Source organism: Gopherus evgoodei, chromosome 1 (genome assembly GCF_007399415.2).
Source record: "Gopherus evgoodei ecotype Sinaloan lineage chromosome 1, rGopEvg1_v1.p, whole genome shotgun sequence".
In the NCBI taxonomy this organism is placed as follows: Eukaryota; Metazoa; Chordata; order Testudines; family Testudinidae; genus Gopherus; species Gopherus evgoodei.
The window spans coordinates 39,250,800-39,278,403 of NC_044322.1; the positions used below are offsets into that span (position 1 = coordinate 39,250,800).

General features: G+C 43.9%; 1 protein-coding gene across 10 annotated transcripts in view; it reads right to left on the minus strand.

Annotated features, from left to right (window-relative positions):
- SPATA13 (spermatogenesis associated 13) overlaps window positions 1–27,604 on the minus strand; it is a 288,804-nt gene that overhangs the window by 48,772 nt on the left and 212,428 nt on the right. For 2 of the 10 annotated variants that reach the window (XM_030562210.1, XM_030562169.1), the window contains exons 2-4: window positions 24,979–25,076; window positions 23,546–23,734; window positions 19,366–21,138 (exon numbers count right to left, since the gene is read on the minus strand). The exons of 1 other annotated variant lie outside the window; for it this stretch is intronic. In XM_030562210.1, the coding sequence (XP_030418070.1) occupies window positions 19,366–20,979 (1,614 nt within the window). In that variant the 5' untranslated portion in view covers window positions 20,980–21,138; window positions 23,546–23,734; window positions 24,979–25,076. 7 more of the 10 variants (XM_030562174.1, XM_030562188.1, XM_030562183.1 and 4 more) reach the window with 6 other exon arrangements.

Sequence of the window (27,604 nt, forward strand, 5' to 3'; positions counted from 1 at the left end):
TCCCAGAACAAAGTCCATCCAAAAGTCCACACAAAACAAAGGTTTCTCTTCCTCCTCCCAGGCGTTCCTGCCTGGGGCCTTTCCTGCTTTGGCAGGCCACTCCTAGACCCGATTCTCTGCTACAGCCCACTCACTTCTAGCACTCTCTGATCCTTGATCATTCCCCACATCTTCCTTTACAGGGGAATCACCTGTCCTTCATCAGACCCCATCAGGTTGCTAACACAGCACACTCCTTAGTAATCAAGGTTGACCAGCCGCAGGCCTTCTAGCCTTCAAGGAATGCCACCCTGTTACAGTCCCTCAAGTTTGTAGGTAGAACAAGAAGTGTACAGTATATCCTATATGGCCTAATCAGTTACAAACTAATTTAAAAGTTATAATGGACAGGGCCTTTAGCCACAGTATTTTCACTGAAGATGTTATTTAAAAATAAACATAATCAGCATTCTTTTTCTAACTTTCAGGGAAACTAGAGATAAAAATCTAATAATGCCTATGTAAAAAAAAATATTAATTTCTGATGGCAACTTATAAGCAGGTTTAGTAAGCTAAACTGAAGATAAAACTGCTGACTGAGAGTGAGTGAGAAACAGATGAGAGCAGTTTGAGACGTTTCAGAACTGAATGTTTTCACTGAAAACTTGCAGTAGATAATCCATCACATCCTCACATATATGACAAAAGGCTCAAGACACACACTCAAATAGCGTACAAACCAACAGAAAGAAAAAACAATTTTTTTTTGTAGCTAGCTGAAAGTTCTGAAAACTTAAATACAAATTTTAGTGTGTATTTAGTAATGTGTGAAAATGTATGAACCTTCTTATTCCCACAAACCCATTGTTATAACTGCTGACTATTTAAGGACTTAATGTTCCTGTGGAGTCTGAGAGCTGACAAATACTAAGAAATCAATAGTAATGTCAGAATAGGTTTTACAAACCATATGCCCCAGCACAATGTACATGAGCATGTGGAGACAATGTGGTCATAAATAATTTTATCATCTACACTTAACACTGTAAAAGGCCAGATGAAGTATCTCCACCCAATTAAATTATAGGAGCTAACCTTTGCTCTTTCTCTTGTTGCTAAACAGTGGCAGGAAACTTTAGCTGAAGCTCACATACATTATCACTGCTTGTTGAGGTCACAAAGGTCATTTTATATTTGATAGACATGATCAATATTTTATTTACAAGACAGTAAAGGGTCACAGATATAATCAAACTGACTACTGTGAAGGTTTTCCATGTCAGAAAACACAAAGCTGCTGCATTCTTTCAAAATTTCAGGAGTAACAATCATTCCTACAATGAGCCTGGAGTGATATCAGTGTGCAATAACTCACAGTTGACTAGGTCTGGAAGACAGACTATTTTCCATAGATTTTAGTGTAGGCATAGTCAATATACCAATTGTTACCACACAGATGAATCTATTTTACTTTAGACAGCAACTACAACAATCAAGATTTTGTTTGCATCTTTTACCATGACTTACTCATCCACATGAAACATTCCATTTCATACAGGATAAAAGTGTTCAGGTTTTCCTTATGGTTAAATGCAACTCCCAAAAGCATATCCTATCTCTCCACTCCCAACTCTTCACCACCAATACTGTCATTTACAACAAGGAAGGCTTTTAAAGCACTGGAATCAGGGCCTCCGAGAGTGGATTTGGGCCCAGTGAAAAAAAATTTTCGGGCCCCCCAGCAAGGGCGGACCAGCTAAACAGGGCCGATGAAGCCGGGCCTCAGGCCCCCTTCTGGACCGCCAGGCCCCAGTAATTTGTACCAGCTTCCCCCCATCTCGTAAGCCCTGATTGTAATTAAATCATTCTTTCCTAGGAAGTGCAATCAATAGTAAATGATAAATATGTGATTTAATCAAATTCTACTCTTAGGGTTTGTCTACCATAAAAATGTTTTGCACTGGTTTAATTGCTAATTATGCCTATGAAACCTCAGTGAAGAAAATGGGGTTGCATGCAATGCTTAATTTGTAGTGAAAGAGGTGCTGGGGCTAGGGTGACCAGATGTCCAGATAAAATTGTGACTGACCCAATATTTAGTTGTTTGTCCCGCATCCTGACCAATGCACAGTCAGGATGCCATTTGTCCCGATATTTTGACGTGGGGCTGGAGTATACTGTTCACCCTAGGTGGCAGGCTCCCTACTTGACTCTGCGCAGCTCCTGGGACCTGGCCAACAGCATCCTGCGGTCCCTAGGCACAAGGGCAGCCAGGGGCGTCTCTGTGTGCTGTACCCACCATGAATGCTGGCTCTGTTGCAGACAATGGGAGCTCTAGGGGATGGGCGCAGATCCCCCTGGCTGTCCCAATTCTAGGAGCCAGAGGGACCTGCCAGCTGCTTTCTGGGAGCCACCCCAGGTAAGCACTGGCGGGACCCAACCCCTGCCAGATACCTTTGGCTCCTAGGGTCAGAAGTGGCTGGGGGCTCTGCACGGTGCTCGCAAGTCCTGCCCCTGCAGCTCCCATTGGCACGGTTCTTGGCCAATAGGAGCTGCAGAGCCAGCGCTTATAGCAGGCGTAGCACGTGAAGACCCCTCCTGGATGCCCCTGACCCTAGCAACCAGAGGGACCTGCCAGGCACTTCCTGGGAGCCACCCCAGGAAAGCACTGCTGAGACACAGATCTTCCCCACCCCCACTACCTAATACCCTTCCCCACAGCCCTGCCACAACTACACAGTGCCCCACAAAGGCCCCCACTGCATAGCACCTCCAAAACACACACACCCACTATCCTCCACCCCCTCACAGTCCCACACCACACCACAGATCTCCCAGACACTCACTTCCCCATGCCCTGCCCCTTGCCCTGGCCGCACTCACCAGCCCTGCTGGGAGGTGAGGTGACTGCAGAAAGGAATTTAGCATTTGCTATGGTGGTGAGTCCAATATTAGGCATCATGCTGATTCAAAAAATCATGAACAAAACACCAAGACTCACAAGAGCAATACTCTGGTCTCAAATTTTTTCTGCCGACCAAATGAATCCTTCAGTAACAAGGTTATTGCTGCTGAGCTAACTCAAATTTACCACATTATAGTCCATCAACACTCCTATCGCTCGTGTGACTGTGAACTTCAATTGGTGCCTACCTTGTACCCAGATTCAATAATTGCAAAGCATGTAAGCTGTGGCTGAACTAAAGGGAAGGCACTGATCAAAAATGTGCGCTGTTGCCACTCTCAACAGAATTTTCAAAAGACCTCAGCAAGCCAGACGGTCCCTATTTCTTAATAGCCACAGATGCATCTAACAAGGGCAATGTGAAAATTTGCCCCTTATCACTGAGATACTGAATACACAAACATGGGGTCCAAGATAAAATGTTGGACTTCTATGAGCAAAGCAAAGAGACTGCAGAAGCAATAAGCAACACATTACTTGAAAAACTTGCAGCACATAAACTAGACCTGAACAATGTCTTCCTACTGTGCTGATAATGCAAACGTGAATTATGGAAAGCGACAATCGGTGTACCACAATTGAAAAAACACAAAACAAAAATACCTTGCCTGCAAACTGCCCTGCCCATGCTGAGCACAACGGTGTGAAACATGCTAACAATACCCTGTAAGTTGATGCTGAGACACTGGTGATTAAGATGTTCAATCATGTCAGCAATTCTGCTAAGAGAGTAGCAGCACTGAAGGATATGTTTGACTTTGTGGATATGGGGTATGCCACTTTACTGCACCATGTTCCAACACACTGGTTGAATCTTTTCCCTGTTGTAAACAGGCTTGTAAATACACAGCAGGCTGTTAAGTGCTACTTTGTTTCTCTGGGCAGTGACAGGTGCCCAAAATCTCTATGGATGCTCTTCTCCTACATGGAAAATGGTGAACAAAGTGCAGGGCCTACCAAAGTTGAGGTTCATCTGTTTTTCCTCCAGAATGTCCTGAAAATCTTCAAAGATACTGTGCTCTGTTTGGAAAATGAGAGTGTGACAGCATGCAAAGTGTACTAATCTGAGAATTAAACTTCAGCAATGGAATAATGACAAAATCTTCGGCTCCAAAGCTGAAAATGCATTAACTGAGGCCTGGTCTACACTACGTGTTTAAACCGAATTTAGCAGCGTTAAACCAAATTAACCCTGCACCCGTCCACACAATGAAGCCTTTTATATCGATATAAAGGGCTCTTTAAACTGATTTCTGTACTCCTCCCCGATGAGGGGAGTAGCGCTGAAATTGGTATTGCGATGTCGGATTAGGGTTAGTGTGGCCACAATTCAATGATATTGGCCTCCAGGCGGTATCCCACAGTGCATCATTGTGACTGCTCTGGAAAGCAATCTGAACTCGGATGCACTGGCCAGGTAGACAGGAAAAGCCCCGCGAACTTTTGAATTTCATTTCCTGTTTGCCCAGCGTGGAGCTCTGATGAGCACGGGTGGCGATGCAGTCCCAAATCCAAAAAGAGCTCCAGCATGGACCGTACAGGAGATACTGGATCTAATTGCTGTATGGGGAGACAAATCTGTTGTATCAGAGCTCCGTTACAGAAGACGAAATGACAGAGCATTTGAAAAAATCTCCAGGCTATGATAGACAAACGCCACAGCAAGGACTCAGCACAGTGCTGTGTGACAAGCGTAACGAAAAGCCAAAGAATCAAATGGACGCTCATGGAGGGAGGGAGGGGGTACTGAGGACTCCAGCTATCCCACAGTCCCCACAGTCCCCGAAAAGCATTTGCATTCTTGGCTGAGCTCCCAATGCCTAAAGGGTCAAAAATATTTTCCCGGGTGTTTCAGGGTATATGTTGTCAATTTACACCCTTCTCCCCCCGCCCAAAAGAAAAGGGAAAAAAATCGTCTCTCGCCTTTTTTCAATGTCACCCTATGTCTAGTGCATGTTGCTGGTAAATGGGGTGCTGCAGCGCTGAACACCAGCATCCCCTTCCCAGTGGCAGACGGTGCAAAATGACTAGTAGCCATCGTCATCATCAGCTTGTGAGTACTCCCGGCTGCCCTCAATGAGGTCGGCTGGGGGCGCCTGGGTAAAAATGGGAATGATTCCCGGTCATTCCCGGCAGACGGTACAAAAGGCTTGGTAACCATCCTCGTCATAGCAGCTGGAGGCTGAGCTCCATCAGCCAGCCCCCCTCCCCTTTCATGTCTAAAGAAGATTCTGTACTGCCTGGACTATCATAGTAGCGGGAGGCTGCACTTGTCTTCCCCCTGACCCTTTAATGTCCTGCCTGGACTATCATAGCAGCTGGAGGCTGCCTACCCCTCATTTTATCTCACTAAAAAGTCAGTGTTTCTTATTCCTGCATTCTTTATTACTTCAACACACAAATGGGGGGACACTGCCACGGTAGCCCAGGAGGGTTGGGGGAGGAGGGAAGCAACGGGTAGGGTTGTTGCAGGGGTACCCCCTAGAATGGCATGCAGCTCATCATTTCTGTGGGATCTCTAGGGCTCTGACGCAGAGCAGCTGTGCTCTCTGGTTCTCTAGTAAACTTGCCCCATATTCTAGGCAGGACTGACTCTATTTTTAGACAAAACATAAAGAAGGGAATGACCCGGGGAGTCATTCCCATTTTTGTCCATGCGCCCCCAGCCGACCTCAGCAAGGCCAGCCAGGAGCACCCAGGACAGCAGCAGACAGTACAGAACGACTGATAACTGTCATCTCATCGCCAATTTCCAACTGCAAACGGTGCAAAATGACTGATAACCATCATCTCATCGCCAATTTACAATGGCAGACGGTGCAGTAGGGATGGTAACTGTCTCTACTACCTTGCAAAGGCAAATGAATGCTGCTGTGTAGCACTGCAGTATCGCGTCTGTCAGCAGCATCCAGTACATATACGGTGACAGTGACAAAAGGCAAAACAGGCTCCATGGTTGCCATGTTATGGCGTCTGCCAGGGCAATCCAGGGAAAAAGGGCGTGAAATGATTGTCTGCTGTTGCTTTCATGGAGAAAGGATTGAGTGACGACATTTATCCAGAATCACCCGTGACATTGTTTTTGCCCCATCATGCATTGGGATCTCAACCCAGAATTCCAATGAGTGGGGGAGACTGCAGGAACTATGGGATAGCTACCCACAGTGCAACGCTTTGGAAATCAACGCTAGCCTTGGTACATGGACGCACACCGCCGAATTATTGTGCTTAGTGTGGCCGCGTGCACTCGACTTTATACAATCTGTTTTACAAAACCGGTTTCTGTAAAATCGGAATAATCCCGTAGTGCAGACATACCCTGAGATGCTGCTTGTCACTGCTGAATGTCTCTGGAAAGACTTTATGAAATTTTACAATGTGTCAGCCCTATATCTGGAGATACTGTTTGATTTTTGAACAACTGCCTACTTGTTCAATACCCAGCACTTGAACATCAAAATTAATAGGGAATTTGAATAAGGGATCTGTCTGCAGCCATGACAGCTGTAAACTTTCCGAAAACAGTGGATCTTGATCAGATCTATGATGAGTACTGTATCATCAAAGACATCAGCTCCAAGTTGGAGCCTGACAAATACTCAGTTTGGAAACTCATGTTCTGATTGCCGTGGGCAGGAGGCAGGGGAAGGAGTGGGGAGTCCTCGCTCCTTCCCCCTCCCTCCTGCCCATGGCAATCAGCTGCCTTGCAAGGTTCAGGGGGCAGGAGGGAGCAGGGAGGAGCGAAGAGTCCGCACGCAGGCTCCCCCATCCCTCCCCTGCTTCCTGCCTGCAGCAATCAGCTGGCTTGAGGTGCTCGGGAGGCAGGGGAGGGAGGGGGAGCCTGCGAGCCATGTCCTTGCTCCTTCCCCTCCCTCCTGCCTTCTGAACGCTGCAAGCGAGCTGATTGCTGCAGGCAGGAGGCAGGAGAGGGAGGGAGGAGGAGCAAGGGCGTGATGTGCAGAGTAAAGCGGGGGGAAGAAGAGGTGGGTTAAGGGTGGGAGCTTGAGGGAAGAGGGGGGCGTGGGCCGGCTGAGGGTTGAGCCCCCTGCCCTACTGCTTGCAGAGTAGGGGAAGCTGCTGCTGCGCAACTTGCTTCTCCTAGCCTACAGCACCTTCAGCCTCCTTGCCTGCCTCATTGTCTCCAGTACCAGTGGGCTGTGCCTGTGGGGGGTAAGGCGGGGGCACCTCCCAACTATAGTACTGTACTATACTGTACAGCAAAAAAAAAAAAAAAAAAAATCCCTGGAACCTAACCCCCCCATTTACATTCATTCTTATAGGGAAATTGGATTCGCTTAACATCACATTTTTCAGGAACATAACTACGAGTGAGGAGTTACTGTTCTACACGTCTGGGAGGTATGCAAATTGTGAAGTTGATTTATTGGCTGAATAAACCCCCCCGCCCTTTACCTGGTTGTTTAGTGTACAAATAAATCTGTATGTTTAAATATGGATTACAACTAAGTCTATGATTTAGTCAGGGAGGGCACAGCAGTCATCGATTCTGGACTTCCCTGACTTAGCTTGCTTTAACGGTCAGCGGCTGAAGCTGGGGTTGAAGGCAGGATTGTGGGCCTCCCCTCCGTGACTGCGGCTGGGGCTGGAGCCAAGGCTAGAACCAGGACTTCACTCCCCTGCCCTGCAAGCGGTATCCTGTGCCCTTGTCTCATGGCTTGCACGGGAGCTGGAGCCGGGGCCCTGCGCCCATGACCTGTGGCTTCTGCCAAGGGCAGGAGCTGGGGCCATGAGCCCTTGCCCCGTGGCTTGTGGTGGGGGTTGCAGCAAGGGTCGCACGCCACCCTCACAGCTTCCTAGGGCTGTGCGACCTCCTCCCCATGTGTGCTGATATTTTACTTATGCAATCTGGTCATCCTAGCCGGCGCTCAATCAATATTTTAACTTTCATAGCTGACACAGCAAACCCAGAAGTTTAGCTCAGCCCTGGCACAAATTAAGCACTAGTTGCGTGGATGTAACTGACAACAGAATTGGACCCTGGGTTTCGAAAATGGTTTAGTGCAGGATAGCATAGTTATCCCTATTGATGCAGATAAAATTTTCCATCTGAGGATCTCAAAATGCTTTACCAACATTAATGAAATCATCTTTGTATGAAATATCCTCACTTCACAGATAGGGGAGTAGGCACAAAGAAGTTAAGTGATTTGCCCAAGGATACACAGAAAATCTGTAGCAAAGCTAGAAACCCATATCTCTTGATTTTCATAAAACCCACACTAGGTCAGACCAAAAGTCCATCTAGCCCAGTATCCTGTCGCCTGACAGTGGCCAATGCCAGTTGCTTCAGAAGGAATGAGCAGATCAGGTAATCATGAAGAGATCCATTCCCTGTCACCCATTCCCAGCTTCTGGCAAACAGAGGCTAGGGACACCATCCCTGCCCATCCTGGCTAGTAGCCATTGATGGACCAATCTTCCATGAATTAATCTAGCTCTTTTTTTAACCTTGTTATAGTCTTGGCCTTCAAAACATCCTCTGGCAAAGAGTTCCATAAGCTAAGAGTGTGCTGTGTGAAGAAATACTTCCTGTTGTTTGTTTTAAAACTGCTGCCTACTAATTTTATTTGGTGACCTGTAGTTCTTGTGTTAGGAGGAGTAAATAACACTTCCTTATTTACTTTCTCCACAACAGTCATGATTTTATAAATCTCTATCATATCCCGCCTTAGTCATGTCTTTTCCAAACTGAAAAGTCCCAGTCTTATTGATCTCTCCTCATATGCAAACTATTCCACATAGTTGCCAACCCTCCAGGATTGTCCTGGAGTCTCTAGGAATTAAAGATCAATCTTGAATTAAAGATTATGACATTTGACAAAACCTCCAGGAATACGGCCAACCAAAATTGGCAACCCTACCCCACTGCCAGGAGCCAACCCTGGCTCCTACAGGCCTCCATTCCTACTCCTCTCCAGCAGATTCCCTTGATTCCATACCCACCCCCCCCACCATGCAGCCTACCACTCCCTCAGGCCCCAATCCTCTGGTTGGCTCCAGCTGCTTCTGCCTATAGCCTGCAGGGGTGAGGACTGCCCAGGGAACCAACCTCCATTAACTCCCACATCCTACTCTGTGGTGCAAGGGTGAGGTTGCTGCCACTGAGTTTGGAGTTGGAGGTGGGGAGGGTGTCAGCTCTGCTGCATTGGTGCACATGGTCGAGGGCTCTGCCACACTCCACTCAGCACAAGAGCACTCCAGGATTGCAGGCAGTTACTACTAGTGCTGCCCGCAGTGTAAGCAGCACAGTGGCCTTTATAAGCCAGACAGGAAACTGCATGTAGCAGCCCCTGGAGTGTTTGTGTTTAGCTGTGAGGTCACAGGAGCCCCTGAAAATGCAAGTCTTCAGAACGTCACAATCAGCTGAACTCAAACCTCTGAAGCCAGGAAACGAAAAGTTAAGGCACACACCAACCCTGCAACTCAATCTTAGCTCTTCCCCTTGGAGCTGGGAATAGCCACTAAGAATGGTTCAGTACGATTGATGCCATATGTAGATATGAAAAAGAACTATGAGAAGGTGCTATTGTATTGCGTTGTGTTCAAAAGGTAACTGCAGCATTTATCTGCACATGCTCTGGCCGTATTCACTGGGTTACATGTAGCTGTACTGAATGGTGGAGAGATTAGTTAGAGTGGGTTAGAAGAGATGTTACTGTGCTATGAGAACAGGCGTGCATACCTTGAGGGATCAAGTTTGTCTCATTTCTGCAGTGAGTTCTGTAGGCTGCATCAGTAGAGATGCCGCTGATTGTCAGTTGTCTAGTGGCATGTATGACTGTGGTCTCTATGGTTAACAATAGGTAAGTGAAGGCAGTGTCTCAGAAAGGACCTTTGGGCAAAACTGAAGGGGTGGTAATATTTTGTAAGTCTAAGGTGGTTTGTGTGAAGTAGACTCAGGGCAGGTCTACATTGAGATTGATGCCCTGAGATCTATCCACCGGCGGCCGATTTAGCGGGTCTAATAAAGACCTGCCAAACTGACTGCAGATCGCTGTCTGTACTCTACCCTCAACAAGAAGAGTAAGGTAAGTCGACAGGAGATTTTCTCCCGTCGACTCCCTCCACCCCCCACCGCGGTAACTCGACCTAAGGTATGTTGACTCCAGGTACGTTATTCATGTAGCTGGAGTTGCGTAGCGCAGGTCGAATTACCGAGGTAGTGTAGACGTAGCTTTAGTGTTTGAGTGTAGTCAGCTCCTGTTTGCCATGATTGACATAAACCCAAAGTTTGCCTTTGCACAGACGGGTGTTAGACTTTTTCTTACAGAGCTCATATGCTCTATTCCCCAATGTCCTGAAGCATCTGTAGGGGTAATGCTATATGCGTCTTATTGGTTTGTTGGGCATTGCTCGTAGAGGGCATAGTTCAGATTGCATTGTGGGCATAGTGTGCACCTTAATTATTCATTTCCTGGTTGTAAGCAGTTAGTTAGCTCAATGCATTTCAGCGGATGTTTCGATCCTCCCTCCTTGGGATATGTCTACAGTTGACCACTGTAACACTTCAGTGTAGACAGTACCTATGCTGACGGGAATTGATCTTCTCATCAGCATAGGCATTCCACATCCATGAGAGATGGGTAGCTAGATCGATGGAATAATTCTTCTGTTGACCTAGTACTGCCTACAGTGGGGGTTAGGTCATCTTATCTACAGCCTTCACGGGTGTGAATTTTTCACACCCCATAGCACTGTAGATAAGCCGACTTAATTTTCTAGCATAGATGAGGCCTTGGTCTCAGCAATGTGGTTGGCTGAATGCTCCCAGCATGCCTGTTCTCAGCTGAAAACTACAATCTCAGTACTATATACTATGCCACACACTGAATATGCTCATTCCACTCCTCACTCATCTATGAATTGTACTGTATGCCTGTTTTATGCCATAAGCTTACCTGTTCTCAGCTCCCTAACTCCTCTCAGCACTGGGTGCCTGTTCCATGCACTGACCATGCTCATTCCCAGATCCCCATCCTGGGCTCAGCACTGTGGAGGCATGTTTTGAAAGGAAGACAGAAATGGAGGGTGTATAGAAGTGAGGACATTTAGCAGGGCTGAGCTGAAGCACCTCTATCCTCTACCACACAGCTTAACTACACTCCTCTGACCTCACTCTCCCTCCTGATGATGATGCTTCTAGAGGGAGAGACTGAGCCTGGAACCACTCCCTCGCTGCTGGAGACAGGGGAGTTCTAGGTTCCTTCCCCTAACTAGGAGGCAGCCATGGAGGGGAGGAAGAGGGCAGAGCTGACTTCACTTCCCTTTCCCTGAGCATGTCATTGTCAATATGCTCAGCTTTCCCCCTCCCACTATGTTCCTGCTTTGTCAGCACTCCTCAGCTCCCAGTGCACAAAGTCCCTTTGAAGACCACCCCTTATTCATTGAGATATCACAGAAAAACTATTTTTCTGGAAACTCAGTTCGCCATCAAAGCTCTAGCCACTGAACTGGGTTTTCAGAAACATGGCATTTGAGTGACCCTTGTACTACTGAGGATTGTTGTGCAAGGATATGCTGGCCTGTTAACAGCTGTGCTGGACACCAGCCCTAAAGGTTGGCAAAGGGGAAGAGCCATCACGCTGCATCCTCCCAAACTCTACACTCCCTGCACTGATCCAATACACACCACAGTCACATTCACTGCCCCAATCCTGCTTATTCCCTAGCTTGGCACCGAAATAGTTATAATGATCTGAAAATATTATGAGCAGTTCATGTTGTGGGGAATGTATAGCAGGAACCCTTTGACCAAAAGACCCTGCAACTTGCTTTTCTTTGATCACATTCAGTCCTACTGTTCAGGAAAGAGTGAAGGACATGAGTCTTGACTGCATTACCCTTGGCTCTTTCATCTATTTAATTCATGCTAATTGCTTTGGCAATACTTGTAAAGCAAAATCAGAGTCTGCACATAGGATTTAGAGCACTTTAAAGCATTGCTCTTAAACCAGAAATCTTGGTCTCAGGGCAAGACTTCCAAAAGGAGCCCCCCTCGAATGCACATAGAGAGCAACTGGTGTGCACAGCACATGATCTCTCAAAGCTGCCAAGGGTAGGGCTCAAATTCACAGAGACTGGGTGCAGCTCAAGTTCAATGGCCACAACATGTCACCTTGAGCCTCCCAATTACTGTGACAACAGACTGCCTACAAATCTTCTAGCTGTTAACAGAGTCTTGTCTTGCTACACATGCATTTCACTCTCTTAGGTATGTCTATGCTGCAGCAGCTAAAGTGACATAGCTATGGTGCTGCAGCTGTGCTGCCACTGTAGTGTAGATGCTTTCTACATCAAGGGAAGAGGTTTTTCTGTTGATGTACATAATCCACCTTTCTGAGACATGGTAGGTAGGTAGGTAGGTATGTAGACAGAATAATTCTTCCATCAACCTAGCTGTATCTACAGTGAGATTAGATTGATCTAACTATAGCACACAGGGTGTGAAATTTTTCACAGCCCTTAGCAACGTAACTAGGTTGATCTACATTTTAGGTGTAAATCATGCCTTAGGCATGACTAGTATGTGCCAACCTGGAGGATTAGAGCCATGGTTTGAACCCCAGATGTGTGCAATAAAACATTAGAAGAACAAGGTGATTTTGTAAACAACTGATTTTGTAGGGGGCTGTATCTCAGGAGCCAATTGCTCAGATGACTACAACTTTGGGTCACTAACCCTGTCCTGCACCCTCATGAGGCACAGCAAATTTCAACACAGTCCAAGTCAGCATGTGGATTTTAGAGCACCTAGAATAGTTAACTTGTAGACAAAAAGCATCACTCAACCTTAGTTACACAGAGCTGCAATTGCTATATTTTAGATTTATAATTCTTCATTGTCCTGCAGGTAGAGCACTGTGCTTGAATTATAATAAAGTTGATGTAGTTTCCCCAAATTACCACTAAGGCTGCTTAAATGGAGTAGTTTGTGCTGTCATGCTTGTGGTAGACAGAGCCTATATGCATCAGAGAGTTTGGTCTCCTCTGCTGTGGCAAATTTAGAACAGCAACTAATTTCAGCAACTTCAGTGGTACATGCGAGTCCACAGTCAAGCCAGTAAAGTATTGTATGTCGTTGTTATTGTTTACAATAATGTGTGCATCTTAGAATAATAGAATTGTAATACTGGAAGAGACCTCAAGAAGTCATCTAGTCCAGTCCCCTGCACTTGTGGCAAAACTAAGTATTATCTAGACCATCCCTGACAGGTGTTTGTCCAACCTGGTCTTAAAATCTCCAGTGATGGAGATTTCACAGCCTCCCTAGGCAATTTACTCCAGTGCTTAACCATCCTGACAGTTAGGAAGTTTTTCCTAATGTCCAACTTAAACCTCCCTTGTGGCAATTTAAGCCCTTTGCTTCTTGTCCTATCCTACTTTACCTCTGAGAACAATTCTTCTCCCTCCTCCTTGTAACAACTTTTTATGTACTTGAAAACTTATGTCTCCTCTCAGTTTTCTCTTCTCCAGAGTGAACAAATCCAGGTTTTTCAATCTTCCCTCATTGGCAATATTATCTAGACCTTTCATCACTTTTGTTGCTCTTCTCTGGACTTTCTCCAATTTGTCCACATCTTTCCTGAAATTCAGACCCTAGAACTGAACACAATACTCCAGTGGAGGCCTAATCAGCATGGAGTAGAGCGGAATTCCTTCTCGTGTCTTGCTTTCAACACTCCTGCTAATATAGCACAGAATGAGGTTTGCTTTGTTTTTGTTTGTTTTTTTTGCAAGTGCTACATTGTTGACTTATATTTAGCTTGTGATCCACTATGACCCCCGACCCTTTCTGCAGTGCTCCTTCAGTCATTTCCCCTTTTGTATGTGTGCAAGTGATTGTTGCTTCCTAAGTGAAGTGCTTTGCATTTGTCCATATTGAATTCCGTCCTATTTTCTTCAGACCATTTCTCCAGATCATTTTGAATTTTAATCCTACCCTCCAAAGCACTTTCAGCCCTCCCTAGTTGGTATCATCTGCAAATTTAAGTGTACTCTCTATGCCATTATCTAAATCATTGATGAAGATATTGAACAGAACTAGACCCAGAACTGATTCCTGTTGCACAGCACTCAATATGCCCTTCCAGCTTGACTGTGAACCACTGTAACTACTCTCTCAGAACTGTTTTCCAACCAGTTAAGTACTCTGCTTGTAGTAGCTCCATCTAGGTTGTATTTCCCTAGTTTGTTTATGAGATGGTCATGCAAGACAGTATTAAAAGCCCTACTAAAATCAAGATATACCATATCTATCGATTTTCCCTCCCTCCACCCTCCCCGCCCCCAAGAAAGCTATTAGGTTGGTTTGACATGATTTGTTCTTCCAGGCTGCTAGTTACTTATCACTTTATTATTTTCTATTTGTTTGCAAAGTGATTGCTTAATTATTTGTTTCATTATCTTTCCAGATACTGAAGTTAACCTGATTGGTCTGTAATTCCTCATGTTGTCCTTATTTCCTTTCTATAGATGGACACTATATTTGCCCTTTTCCAGTCCTCTGGAATCTTTCCCATTTTTCATGACTTTTCAAAGATAATCACTAATGGCTCAGATACCTCTTCAGTCAGCTCCTTAAGTATTCTAGAACTATTGCTACTACCCTTTTTGGTGAAAACTAAAACAAACAAGTCATTTAACATGTCTGTCGTTTCCACATCTTCCATAGGGCTCATCTTTAGGGAGGCCAAGAGCATGGGAAATATTCCAAACCCATCATCATACTTAATCATCTGTTGACAACAGCGGAAAGCAAAATGTGTGTTACAAGTGCTACAGAAAAACATAATACACAGGAAACTAGATCTCAGCAAGGGCAGCAAAATTCTGGTATCTGGAGGGAATTTAGGTCTTGTACGCACAAAAGCTTCACCAATTTAACTAAACAGATCAGTTACATTGGTGCAATCCTCTTGTGTGGACACTCTTAAGTCACTCTCAGTTATAGCTGAAAAAAACAGACATAAGCTGAATTGACATAAGGCATTCATAAGCTGATTTAAATGTCCCCACAAGGGAGTTGTACCAATTTAGTTAAATTGGGACAATTTGCACGTGTAGATGAGGCCTTAATTTTCAGTTTTAGTCACAGATATAGATTAACAAAGTTTCATTGAGTTTGTTTGCTAGTTCTCTGATAAGTACTTACTAATTGACTGGGTAGGGCAACTAAAGCCTGATCTATACCTAAAAATGAGATCAACTCAGGGAAAAATTTCACACTTTGTGAACATAGTTAGGTCAACATAAATCCCATCAGATGAGCTTTCTGTCAACCTAGCTATCCTCTCTCAAAGAGATGGATTAACTACATCAATAGAAAAACTTCTGTCAATACAAGCAGCAGCTATACTACGGTGCCATTGTAGTGTAGAAATACCCCAACACTAGTCTATTTGACCTTTAAACAACCTTTGCCAGTCCTTTGAAAAGGAGAAGGCTAAAAAGAACACAGGACTCAGCTGAGTTTAAGAGAAACAAGGTAGTCAGATTGGAATGTAGAGACATCAAGGAAGTCTCCTTCATTAAGGGACAGATCCTCCAAACTCTTGCTCACATAAGTACTCTGTTTTTAGTACTATAGTTGATCTACATTAGCCAAACAGGAGTTGCTCCTCAGCTTGGTTGGAAGTACTTGGGTAAAGACTGCTAGGAGTATGGGTTTCCAGGATAGCCCTTACTGCCACTGATCCACCAAAGACAGTGGACATCTGTAGTGAAATTCGATACATGCTCTAGGGAGCACCCAAAACAAGGCAAAAAAAAAAAAAAAGAAAAGAAAAAAAGAGAGAGAGAGAGAGAGATGGCCTCATAACCTTCTGCTTCCTGAATTTAGTAGCTGAGTAGGGCTGCAATCTTTCATGCTGATCTGCATGGGCTGACATTTGACTTCAAGGGGCTCCTCATGGGTGCAATACTTTGCCCCTGCAGAACAGCTTGTAGTTTCAGGGCTTAGATCACCCATAATTCACTTCAAACAGAAACACATTTGGGACAAGTGCGCTATGTCCTTGTCACCAAACTTATGGGAGAAGGAACAATCAGGTGCTGGAATAGCAAGAGAAAGAGAAGAATAGATCCAGAAAAGGCTGCAGCAGAACTATGAGCAATAGTGCTAGTAAGTATGATGATGCAGATTTATCTGTTAGAAAATAGATAAGTTATCCAAGTAGATATCTCATTCCCTCTGCCCCATATCAAGGCAATTCCTCAACATAAAACTATCTGTTAAATGTTTTGGGTTGACCTTTTAGGAAGGTCAAAACACCTCAGGTAACAAGCATTTAGGTAACTTTCTGGGGTTTATCTTAAACTAACTTACCTAAGAACAGCTTGGGGCCTGAGGCAAAGGAACATGTTGATTATGCTTAGATGGTCTGTATAAGATCCAAACTGGACTGTATTAGATACTGGCCTCTACCACAAAGTTAAAATCTGGATCTGAACTTTCCCCAAATTTGCTGAGGCTCTGTGGTTTTGGCTTGGGCCTATCTCTGTTCAGCATGATGTGTATTGTATATTTAATTATGTAGCTGTGACCACAGAATGCTAATGGATGCATTGCATAAGTGTACAGATAAGATCCAGTGAAACTCTGAACCTTTGGAGGCTTGCCCATCAGGTTGTTGTATTTATTATTAGGATTCCATCCTAAGATTTGTGTACTCATGCTATCCAAAGTTATATCTTAAATGATAGCTTATTCTAAATGCTGTGAAACTGCCACAAAGGCATTGGGGGGCGGGGAGAGGGGGGATGCAATGCTGTAATGGAGAGGTAGAACGCAAAGCTATGAAGGAATCTCAGTCAAAAGTTCAAACCAGCATGTTGTCACGTGGCATTCAGGATAGAGCCTACTGGCTGAATAAGCACAGATTTAAAATATTTCTGACATCTGAGGTGACTGTAAACTTGGGCACAAAGCAGATGCCATAGCTCCACTCTGCTGGAAAATGTGGAGAGAGCAGAGCATGCTCTTCCTCCCATCCATGGCAACTCATGGATTGTTTACACTGACAGTAGCACTTAGTGAAGACACTATCTATGCTGGTGGCACAGCTTCTCCTGTCAGCATAGACACTCCATGTCCCTGAGAGGCAGTAGCTATGTGAACAGCAGAAACCCTCCTTTTGCCATAGCACAGTCTACACCAGGGGTTAGGCTGGTATAACTACATCACTCAGGGATGTGGAAAATCCACACTCTAAGTGATGTGGTTATATCAACATAAGTTGGTAGTGTAGACCAAACCTTGAAGTGGCTATGGCTTTATGGCTCTGGATGCGGTGGGGAGCAGATAGGAATAGAAGGGAAGAGAAAGTTTCCACTTGCCGTAGAGGGCACATTCCACTCACAATTTGTAGCCAGGTATCCACCAAGTTAACACTGCTCCTTGCATTATTAGCTTCTGCTCCATGTCTGTATCCCCCTCCAAAAGGCACAAACATTTCCTTTGCGCAGGCATGGGCAGAGAAGCCAATGGTTGAATGTCCTGAGGCTGAGGGGCCCATTAGTCAGAAACTCCATTGGATTTTCCTGAGTTCATCTGCCTCTTGTGGGTATTACCATCTAATATGTCTCAAAATACATAACGACCACTAGTGAAGGGTGTGCATTTCAGTTTAGACAACTGAAAGAGGAGATAAACTGCAAAGAAAACTCACAGAAGTACTCTACATCCTCACAGGTAAAAATCAGTCAATATTAACATGAAGATTTGGTTATTTTTAGATAAGTGTCAGAAAACAGGACATAATATTAAATATAATTTAGTAATAACCTGTATGTCTGATGTACACATACATAGAAACACGTCTTTAAAGCAGTGCCAAGTTATTTTGGGAGGGGAAGGCAGGAGTTTGGATTCAGGGCTTCAGGATGTCATGGTTACAGTTCACCACTAGATGGCAGTTAGGTAGCATTAACTCTGTCGTTTAACTGCTGTATATAGTTTCCAGGAAACTGACACATATAAACATATATTAGCATTCTCATGTCTCCAGGCTGTTAAAAAGCATCTCTGCATGTGCACTCTGGGTGTGAAAACTGCAGAATGAAGCAGACTGGTTTTGGCATCCCAAGAACTTCTAATGAGAAACTTTTCTACTGCACTGATGCATATACATTATTACATGCCATTTCCCAATTTTAACACAATTCTGAGTATCACAAGCTATTTTAATTGTATTACTTTGTCCAGAAAAATGATGCTGCTTATAATGAATATTTACAGTCACTTTTTACAAAACGCATCAGGCTTCATTAACATAAGAAATCCTCACCCATCTCAAATCTATAATTTGACTAGCTGAGATTTTTGTGATCTATAATTAACGCAGGCACTCCACATTTTTGTAGACAGTATAATGTCTGACAAACAGGAGATGGTAGAACATATCAATCTTCTGATTTTATAAACTTTTCATCTGGGATACAAAAGGGAGAGACCTTATGTACTGTTTTTGTTTTGGGCGCACTGGTGCAGTTAAACCAATGTAGTTGTATACTCTTAGCACAGATGGGCTGTGTCAGTCTAAACTGTGACGTGCACTAGCTGTACTTTGAAAGTGAGGTAAGTCACAGTTTAAACAGGTGCAGGATGTCTACATTAGAGTTCTGCACTGATTCAGCCTAGTGCAAAACCCACACTGTACATAAAACCTTAACTGTGTCCCATTTACTCAAAAATGAAGCAATATAACTGGCCACATCCATTGATAGTGGTAAGTTTTTAATTAGGCGCAGTGAAATCAATTATAGTTAGAAGCAACATATTAAGTTTCCACCCATCATTTTAAAAACATTAATAGACAACTACAGGTAAAATAATTGACTTCTTTTGAAATATGCCTCCAAATATTTCATTAATTTACCACCAATCATTGCTGGTAATGCACAGTAAAAACAACTAGAGGTTTGATTTATGTTGTGCCTTTCACCTCATTGTCCTCTACAAACATTAACATTTTCTGGTCCAAGGGAAGAGTGCAACCTACTGAATTAACGTGACTGCAAGGAGTTCCACTTAAGTGTTCTTCAGCAATCTCCCAGGCAAGAACTGACCCAGCCAGTCCTGGCTTAGCTTGGTAAAATCCAACATGATCACGTCACAAGGTGGTATAACTGCAGGCCATAATAAACTGCCCTTGAAAAATGTACTTGAACAGCTTTGCTGCCAACACTTTCTTTAATATTAATATACACAGGGAAAAATAATTTCATGTTAGCTTCCAAACCTGGTATTTAAAAATATATATATCATTGCTTGCTGGCTGTCAAGCATATTTTAGCATTAACAAGCTGCAACAGCTCCTAGCATTCGGGTTGTTATTTTTGTATTAATAAGAACAAACCTTGCAACATGAACAACATATAGTGGGGTTTGCTTTCCTTCTTACCTCTTCCTTCTTTTCTTCGGTACCAGAAGCTAAATTGAGGCTCAGCTGAGAGTGGCTGCTTATGCCACTGTCTTCATTTCCATCATCATAATACCCAGTTTGCACTGAGTCCTGGAAGCAAACAGGATTTCTCCCCAACTTCAGAGCAGGTAACTCAACTCTTTCCTCGCTTTCCATTGAGCTCAGTGACAATGTACTGTGACGATCCGGGCAATGGAAATTAATATTGCACTTGACCTTCTCAGCACTGGGGCTCTGAGGTTTAGGGGCAGTGGGCCTCAGAGGAATGCTAGGCTGCTCATATTCACACATAAACTGGCTGGTACTTTTTGGTTCGTCAGAGTCTACATAAAACACTTCATTAGGAAGTGCACTAAAGTTGTTAAAAGTGTGTGAGGAACTAACATCATTTAAGACACATGATAATGTCCTGAAGCTGTTGGCTTCACTAGTAAATACATTTGTTTCAGTGTCTGTATCCTGAGAAACAATTGGACTATGAAGATGCAGAGTTACAGGAAAGGTAGAATCTGGACTGCACACAGGGGAAAAGCACCTTCGTCTGTCATTTTCATTGCTACTAGAAACCCTGCGGGAATAGTCGTCATGTAGTCTGCTGTTTGGTCTTGTTCTCTGGTTTTGTTCGTTCAGAGGAGGAGTCATGCTCTTAGGACCATCTTTCTTCCATGCAGCATCTGTAACATTGCTTACAAGTTTCAAAACTCTGTCAAAATCCTTTGCTCTAACAGGGCTCTTCCAGCGTTTTGACTGTCTCTCTGGGTTTCCACTGGCTTTGTCGGAGTCAGCAGAGGAAGTGCTTACTGTCCTTTGTGGCGCTTGCTTTTCACTTGCAATCTTGAGGTCAGTGAGATTTGAGGTGGACTTCCGTTTGAACGAGCTCTTTTTCAGAAAGTTTAAGCTATCTGTGCTTTTGCTTCTCCTGTAGATAATCCTGTTGTTTTCAGGATCTTTCACTAAAATTTCACAGATCTTTGGCTCCTGGGTGATAGGAGATGTTGGCCTCGTGCAGTTCTGCTGACTCTGAATTTTATCAGTGTCTAATAAATTGATGCGGCCAACACCATAGGCGCGTCTGATACTGCGTGATCGGTGAGTATTCCTCAGGAAGGAGTCATCACTTTCCTCTACATCAGAGCAATCAGAAGCCAAACCATCCACTACATTATGGGAATCATGTAAAGGCCCCGAATAAGTCTGAACTCTCACCACTGCACCATTCGAGACATGTTTTCCCACAGTGTTCTCATTTAAGACATCTGAGCTTTCTCTGGCCTGAATTCCTTGAAGAACTGAAGATTTTAATTTCTTGAAAGATCCCATTTTTCTAATGGAAGACAAAGCATTCCACGTTGAAGAGCTGCCCATCACAATCAGAGAACGAGGCCTTTCTGAGTTGGAGGTAGTTCGTTTCCTAGGGGCAGAGAAAAAGCGCATGATTTTTGAAGGGCTGAGATTGTCATCTTGTATTTCCTCTTCAGCACTGCTGTTGCTGTTGCATCCCCCATTGCTAGTTATACTTCTTGGTTCTTTATTATCCATTACTATACAGGTAACAGTGGTGCCATTTCCGCAGCCATTCTGAAATGTTGTCATGTCCTCAATGCCATAAGCATGAGGGCAGAAGGTGCTATAGCTCAGATCCACAATACCATCTTCCTCAGTTGTTCCAGGTCCCAACCCTTCATCTACTGCACCTCTTCTTGCCTTGTTTTCACATCTACTGTGTGAACTGAGCTCTCCAGACTGCACTGCCTGCGGCAAGAAAACAAAGCCAGCAGTTAGCCATTTTTCCCCCCACAAAATTCCCTACAAAATAAGACACGGTTCCCTATGAATAAAATCAAGGACTATTAACTAAACAAAGCTGTATCATGGGCCTCGGGGAAAAGCTGTTAATAGTTCACTTTAAACAAAAGAGATACTTACGTTCTGTTTAGTTATTTAAAAGACCAATTTAACTTAAATATGTTTTTGTTTATCTGACTCAAATAGTCAAACCTACCTTAGTAGAGCAGATATACTGTAATGCTATGCGAGTTATCCCACCCAGTATAACAATACATTTTAAGCAAATATAGCCCCACCTCTAAAGCATAACATTATACTAACTATTGCAAGAAACAAAATTATAAGACTGAAACACAGTGACAGATGCTTCAGCGCTTGTCTTGCTCTCTCTTTTATTCTTAACTTGAAGCAAAATGGAAACTTTAAAAAAACCACTATTCTGGGGGAGCTGAGGGCAGAGAGGGATCCAGCTATTTTTCTCATCACAATACTAAGTTCCTGAATTCTAAGACACATGGCCATATATGCAACCAAGGGGAAAGACTCGCATCAAAAAGACTGAGTGCCTTCAGACTTATAAATTCCCTATCAGGTGCCACCTATTCTCATGATATTATTGACTTAATACAACAACAATAGAACGTGTATATTTTCTATAGTTTGTTGCTATCCAAGGGCCAAACTTTGATCACCTACTCATGCATGGAGTATCACTGAAGTAATAAATGCAAGGCACTCAAGTACCTTGTAATTTCCTTAGCAAACAAGCCTAGGTCAGTCAAATCTACAGCAAAGTAATTTTCTCTAATAGAAGAAAAATACACAAGCAGGTATTTGAGGCAGTAAAAAAGGCAACAACATACAAAAGTTTGTCCTGATGACGTGCTGTTGGAAGAGTGACCTAGGGCAGCCAATGGTGGGATGGGATGCAGATGAGCATGGGAGGAAGCAGCATGTGTTGTGCTTCATGTACTGCAAACAGACAAATTAGGGTTCACTGGGTTGCGCTTTCCTGACCTTTTGGTTCATATACTATCCACGGATGCTGGGAGGGATGGAAATTAAACAAGAGTGGTAAACAATTAAAAAAGTTCAGGGACCCTCAACCTAAAGCGGTTACTGCCCTTACCATGAGAGCAAGGGCAAGTTTCCTTGATACTGTCAAATTTTGCTAGGGCCAGTGGGATCAAAGATAGCCCATTCCTGGATACCTGGGACTTGGCCATAAAATAAAATAAAAGTAGGAAATGTACAAATATACTAAACAAAAGAAGTACCCATGAAATCTGCTCCTGACCCTCTGAAGCTTGGTCAGTTTTTTTTATTGTAGGTCTTGGTCTCAAGTAGACATATGAACTTTAAAGGCTAATTTGAAACAGGAAGTAAAAGCCCCCTAGCAACCAGAAAAGCGGGGAAGAAGCACTTAGGCACAGCGTGAAGACAGAAAGCTTCCCATTCACAGGGGTTAAACAAGCCATTCCCATCACCTCTCCACACTTGGCAGGTCAATGAATATTAAAGGCAGAAGCCCCAGTTATAAATGTACTAACCCTCCCCCACCCCGTGCACATATAAACAATTATCACCACATGGAGTACAGTACATTCAAAAGCGCACGAAGCTTTTTCATGGTTACATTTCCCCCTTAGAATGAATAGATACTAAACACACCATAAATAGTAAACAGTGTACATGTCAGATTATAAGCAAACATAAGATACTCCAAATGTTAAGCTTTTAGGAGCCTTGAAAAATATTGGATCCAGACTTTTGAAGTTGAGTCCCTCCTTTTGGATACATTTTAAATGGAGGTTTTAAAATCTTGTTCCCTATGGAGTGTGTTTCGATGTGATGCTTAAAATCCTCTTTATATATATTTTTTAATCCCCCTCATTCAATTTATTTCAGCTTGAGCCTGCCTTGTTGCACTCTGGTTACTTGCTGCCTACAAGAGTTGTGCTGGGACAGGCTTATTCTAACGACTGAACAGAAATGGGCAAGAGCTGTCTGACTAAATCCAACCGCTTGAAGTTCAAGCCTGCCCCTCAGTTTGTTGCTCATTCAAAACTGCTGCTACTTTTACTCTACTGTCATGCAAAAAAAGAGAGGATTTTTGAGCAACATGGTTTTCACCCCCCAGAACAAGCCAGCTTTCCAAGTAATGCATCTTTCCATAACAATTCTCCACCCTTGGCACTACTCTGGTGGGAGAGCGGTGTGTGCAGGGAGAAGCACACCTAAAAATAATGCCACTGAGTCCAGCACAGATCAGAGGCTTATCTGTCGTGTGCTCCAGTCCCTCGAGAAATAACTACGGGGGGAGGAGACAGATGAAGGGCGGTCAGAAGACTAACTTGCAAACATTATTTACCCAACACAGTGACGGTAGAAAGCAGCACGCTGCACACGCCTGGTTCCGTGGGGCAGCCAAAGCTCCTTTATGCCTCAGCCATCCAGAGGGGCCTGGGGTTTTCCAAGTGTGGTCAGTGTCCGCTTGGTCTGGCTCGAGCAGAAGCACCTGCCCCGCTGCTCACTCATCCTCCCGGCAGGAAAATCGCAGCTAGGAGAGCAGAGAAAGCGGTGTCCCAGTGCGGGGACGGAGAGGGAGCAGGAGCCCATTACCTGGGAGGAGCTAGGAGGCACAGGACCGTAGGCAGGACTCACAACCCGAGGGGGCAGCCCCGCTCCCAGCCCTACCCGCAGGCGCAGCTCCAAGGAGTCCTTCCCCGCGCTGCTCCCCTGGAGACAGAGCGATCTGTTTCCACATCACTATGGCAGCAGCCGGCAGGGGAGGGAAACTCTAGACCCACTGGGGGAGGAGGCAGCTCTCCCGAGAGTTGCAGGAGCAGTGCTGGGTTCAAAGGCTGTGGGCAGGGGCTGTGCGGAGCAGCCAGAGGAGAGGCAGGGGAAGAAGAGCTGTGTGAGCTGGGCTCTCACCAGCAGAGGTTGGTCCAATAAAACATATTACCTCACCCACCCTTGTGTCTGTCCCAGTAGCGACTATGTCAGGCTGTGGGCCTGCTACTGGCCTCTACAAGGAGGGGCTAGAAGGAGCTATTCTCCCCCCACTGCTCGTTTTTCAATGACAGTTTCCCCAGCAATTCAACAGGCGGAGGAGTGTCCCAGCTGCTGGCCCCCTCTGGCCTTTTCTCCCCTCCCACCTGGGAGGCAGAGTCCATGGACCCCTGCATCTGCAACTAAAACAAAATTGGCTCAGGCCCAGGGCTGCGGGAATACTTAGCACCTAGCGAGTGATTTACTTTTCAAAGTGCTGTGCACACAGTAATTAAGGGGCTGATTCCCCTTTCCCTTGCCCTCCGCCCTGCAAGAGACAAAGTGGGGCTGTTTGTTGTGTTGTGTTTGAATTTAATTATCCTATCAAACCAGATAAAGACTAAACTAGGAGGGTGGTGGCATTTGCACACATTAATAATGAAGCAATTGCATTTCCCTGTTGGATCTCATTGCTACTTACTTTGTTCAAGTTGGCTTCCAATTAGGGATTGAATATGAAGGAGGTCGGGGAGGCAGGAGCAAGAGAAATTGCAGCCCTCCAAATTATCTGTTTTCCTGATCTTAACTTTTAACAACTTCCCAGCTATTGAATGTACTTCTGGTTCCCACACCCTCTCCTCAGCTGTTGGTCCTCTACAATTTGCATTCTCATTTGCTGTATTGAGAAAATATTTACTTTAACCTTCAGCTTCAAAGCTAGTCTTCCCCACCTCTTGCAAGGACTTTCACTTATAATGCCTGGTTTTCCATGTGAGTCTTCCAAGCTGTGGTTGGTTTAAAAACACTTACCTTTTTATTTCAAATATGTAAGGCCAAATCCATCCCTGGTGCAACTCCATTTATTTCTATAGTTACTCCACAGGTGGATTGGCCCCATAGGGATGATTCTGTCAATGCAAAACACACAGAATTTGTGATTGGAGAGAACCAGTACTCAGGGTTAGGCATGTCCTGCCTCATTTTGCTATTCACTATATATTTCTAGTTATTACAGGTGGCTGAATTTAATGATCTCTGCCTTTGGTCAAATTTTCATTATGTACATTGTTATCAGCCACTGTTCCACGTTCCAATAACAATCTGGTATAACATGCTCACCTTTATATCAAACATCTTTCTCACTTAAATATTTAAATTGCACTAGTGTCTCAGCTATCTTGGGCCCCATTATGTAAGGTGCCATGCAGATGCTGGGACATGCACATCAGTTTCCCATTAGAGAAAAAATCAGTGATGCAGAGTAATAAGTGATGTGGGGTATTTCCGTAGAGTAGCTTGCTGTATTTACACTAATACACCAGTCCTTTAATAGATGTAGTCACAAACAGCAAGAGGGTAAACCACTTTCAGAAATTTCAGCCCAAACATCAATGCCTGGTTCCCAGGATTCAGAGTAGCAGCTGTGTTAGTCTGTATCCGCAAAAAGAAGAGGAGTATTTGTGGCACCTTAGAGACTAACCAATTTATTTGAGCATAAGCTTCGTGGGCTACAGCCCACTTCTTCGGATGCATAGAATGGAACATATAGTAAGAAGATATATATACATACAGAGAACATGAAAAGGTGAAAGTTGTTCTCTGTATGTACATATATCTTCTTACTACATGTTCCATTCTATGCATCTGATGAAATGGTCTGTAGCCTATGAAAGCTTATGCTCAAATAAATTTGTTAGTCTCTAAGGTGCCACAAGTACTCCTGGTCTTTTTATGGTTCCCAGGATGTGATTCTGTCCCAAGCATTGACTTGAAGTAAAGAGATTAAGACAGAGAACAATCATAAAACCTACAAAATATCATCCAAGTCTGAACAGTGCTTGCACACTAAGGAAAATAAGACCATCTGGTGACTCCTACCAAAACCATATAATAAATGACAGTCTCTGATCCAAAACACTGAGGTATAAATCCTCAAAGATATTTAGGCACCTAATTCCCATTGAAATCAATGGGAATTAGGTGCCTAAATAACTATGAGGATCTGGGCCTTAGAGCTGGTCTACACTGGGCATTTACGTTGGCATAGCTACATCATTCAGGGGTGTGAAAAATCCCCAGTGTAGATAGTGCTAAGTTGATGGAAGAATTCTTCCATCGACCTAGCTATCGCCTCTCAGGAAGTTACTTTACCTATGATGACAGGAGAACCTCTCCTGTGAGTGTAGGTAGTGTCTCCACTGAAGCAGCTGTAGCATTTCAAGGGTAGACAAACACTTACAATCTAAAAGGTGACATAGCAGGTGGATGAGACAAGTGGGCAAGGGGAAATGTGGTAACACATAAATATGATGTCATATGTGGAATTCTGAGCCAGTCTGTAGTAGTGACTATAGCTTTCCATCTGCCTAACCATTACTAGGCTGTTCTTTATTGTATGTGTTACAGACAAGGTAAGTTTTGAGGAAGGACTTGAAGGAGGACAAGATACTGGCTTTATGGATCTGGACTAAGGAAGCCCAAAAGTGCTTGTTAGAGAAACAGAGAATGAGTCTAGAATCACTAGTGGAGTGATGGCAGGAGGAAGTCTTGGAATAAGATAATAGGTCTGATATCTAGGGAGGGCTAAATTGTGGAAAGCTTTGTAGATAAGAACAAGAAGTTCATGTTTCATGCATTAGAAGAGGGGGAACTTACTGAGGGATTTATAGTGGTGGTGACAGACTAGAAGGTGATTTTAGGATCAGCATTTGGATGGATTTGAGGGGTAAGTATATCACATTGTATTGAAACAGCAAATGTATCAGAAATAGATTGGAAATATAGTTTTACCACGTGTTATAATAGCGCTGTATATCAGGGACTGCTGTTCAAACTTTCACTCACTCTCTCTGATAGAAATATTGGTGAAGTGCCTATAAAGTTCTGCAGGTTTGACCTTGTATAATGGTCACTCTTAAAAACTTGCCTTGGATAATTAGATAAGATTATTACATCATGGTTTGCAATATCCCTTATTCTTGTCTCTGCATACTATGGGAATACCTGGAATGTTGCAATTACTGAGGTAACATCAGTTATATAAACCTCTGTCTGAGGTGATTGCATGTTTCTAAGAGTGACTGTTGTATTTTGTATCTCCCAGACCTGTTTGTGTTAGTCATCAGCTTATGCTAAAACCCATTTCTGACTTTTGTGGTTTCATTGGGTCAAAGCACTGCCCTTGCATACATGTATACAAGTTCTGAATTCAATGGGAGTTTTGTGAGTGTGTCTGAGGACAAATTTCAGTTTGCTGTTATCAAGAATAATGAGTGTCTGCACTTTCTCCTTAACTTGGATATCCTTTTTTTAAAAATAGGTTGATTCAGACCCATATATACAGTGCCCCAAGTGCAGCTATATCAAGGTACCAGCCAAAATTACGGGGATTGCCCTAGTGTAAGGAAGGAGAACAAGGCCCACTATTCTTCCTTTA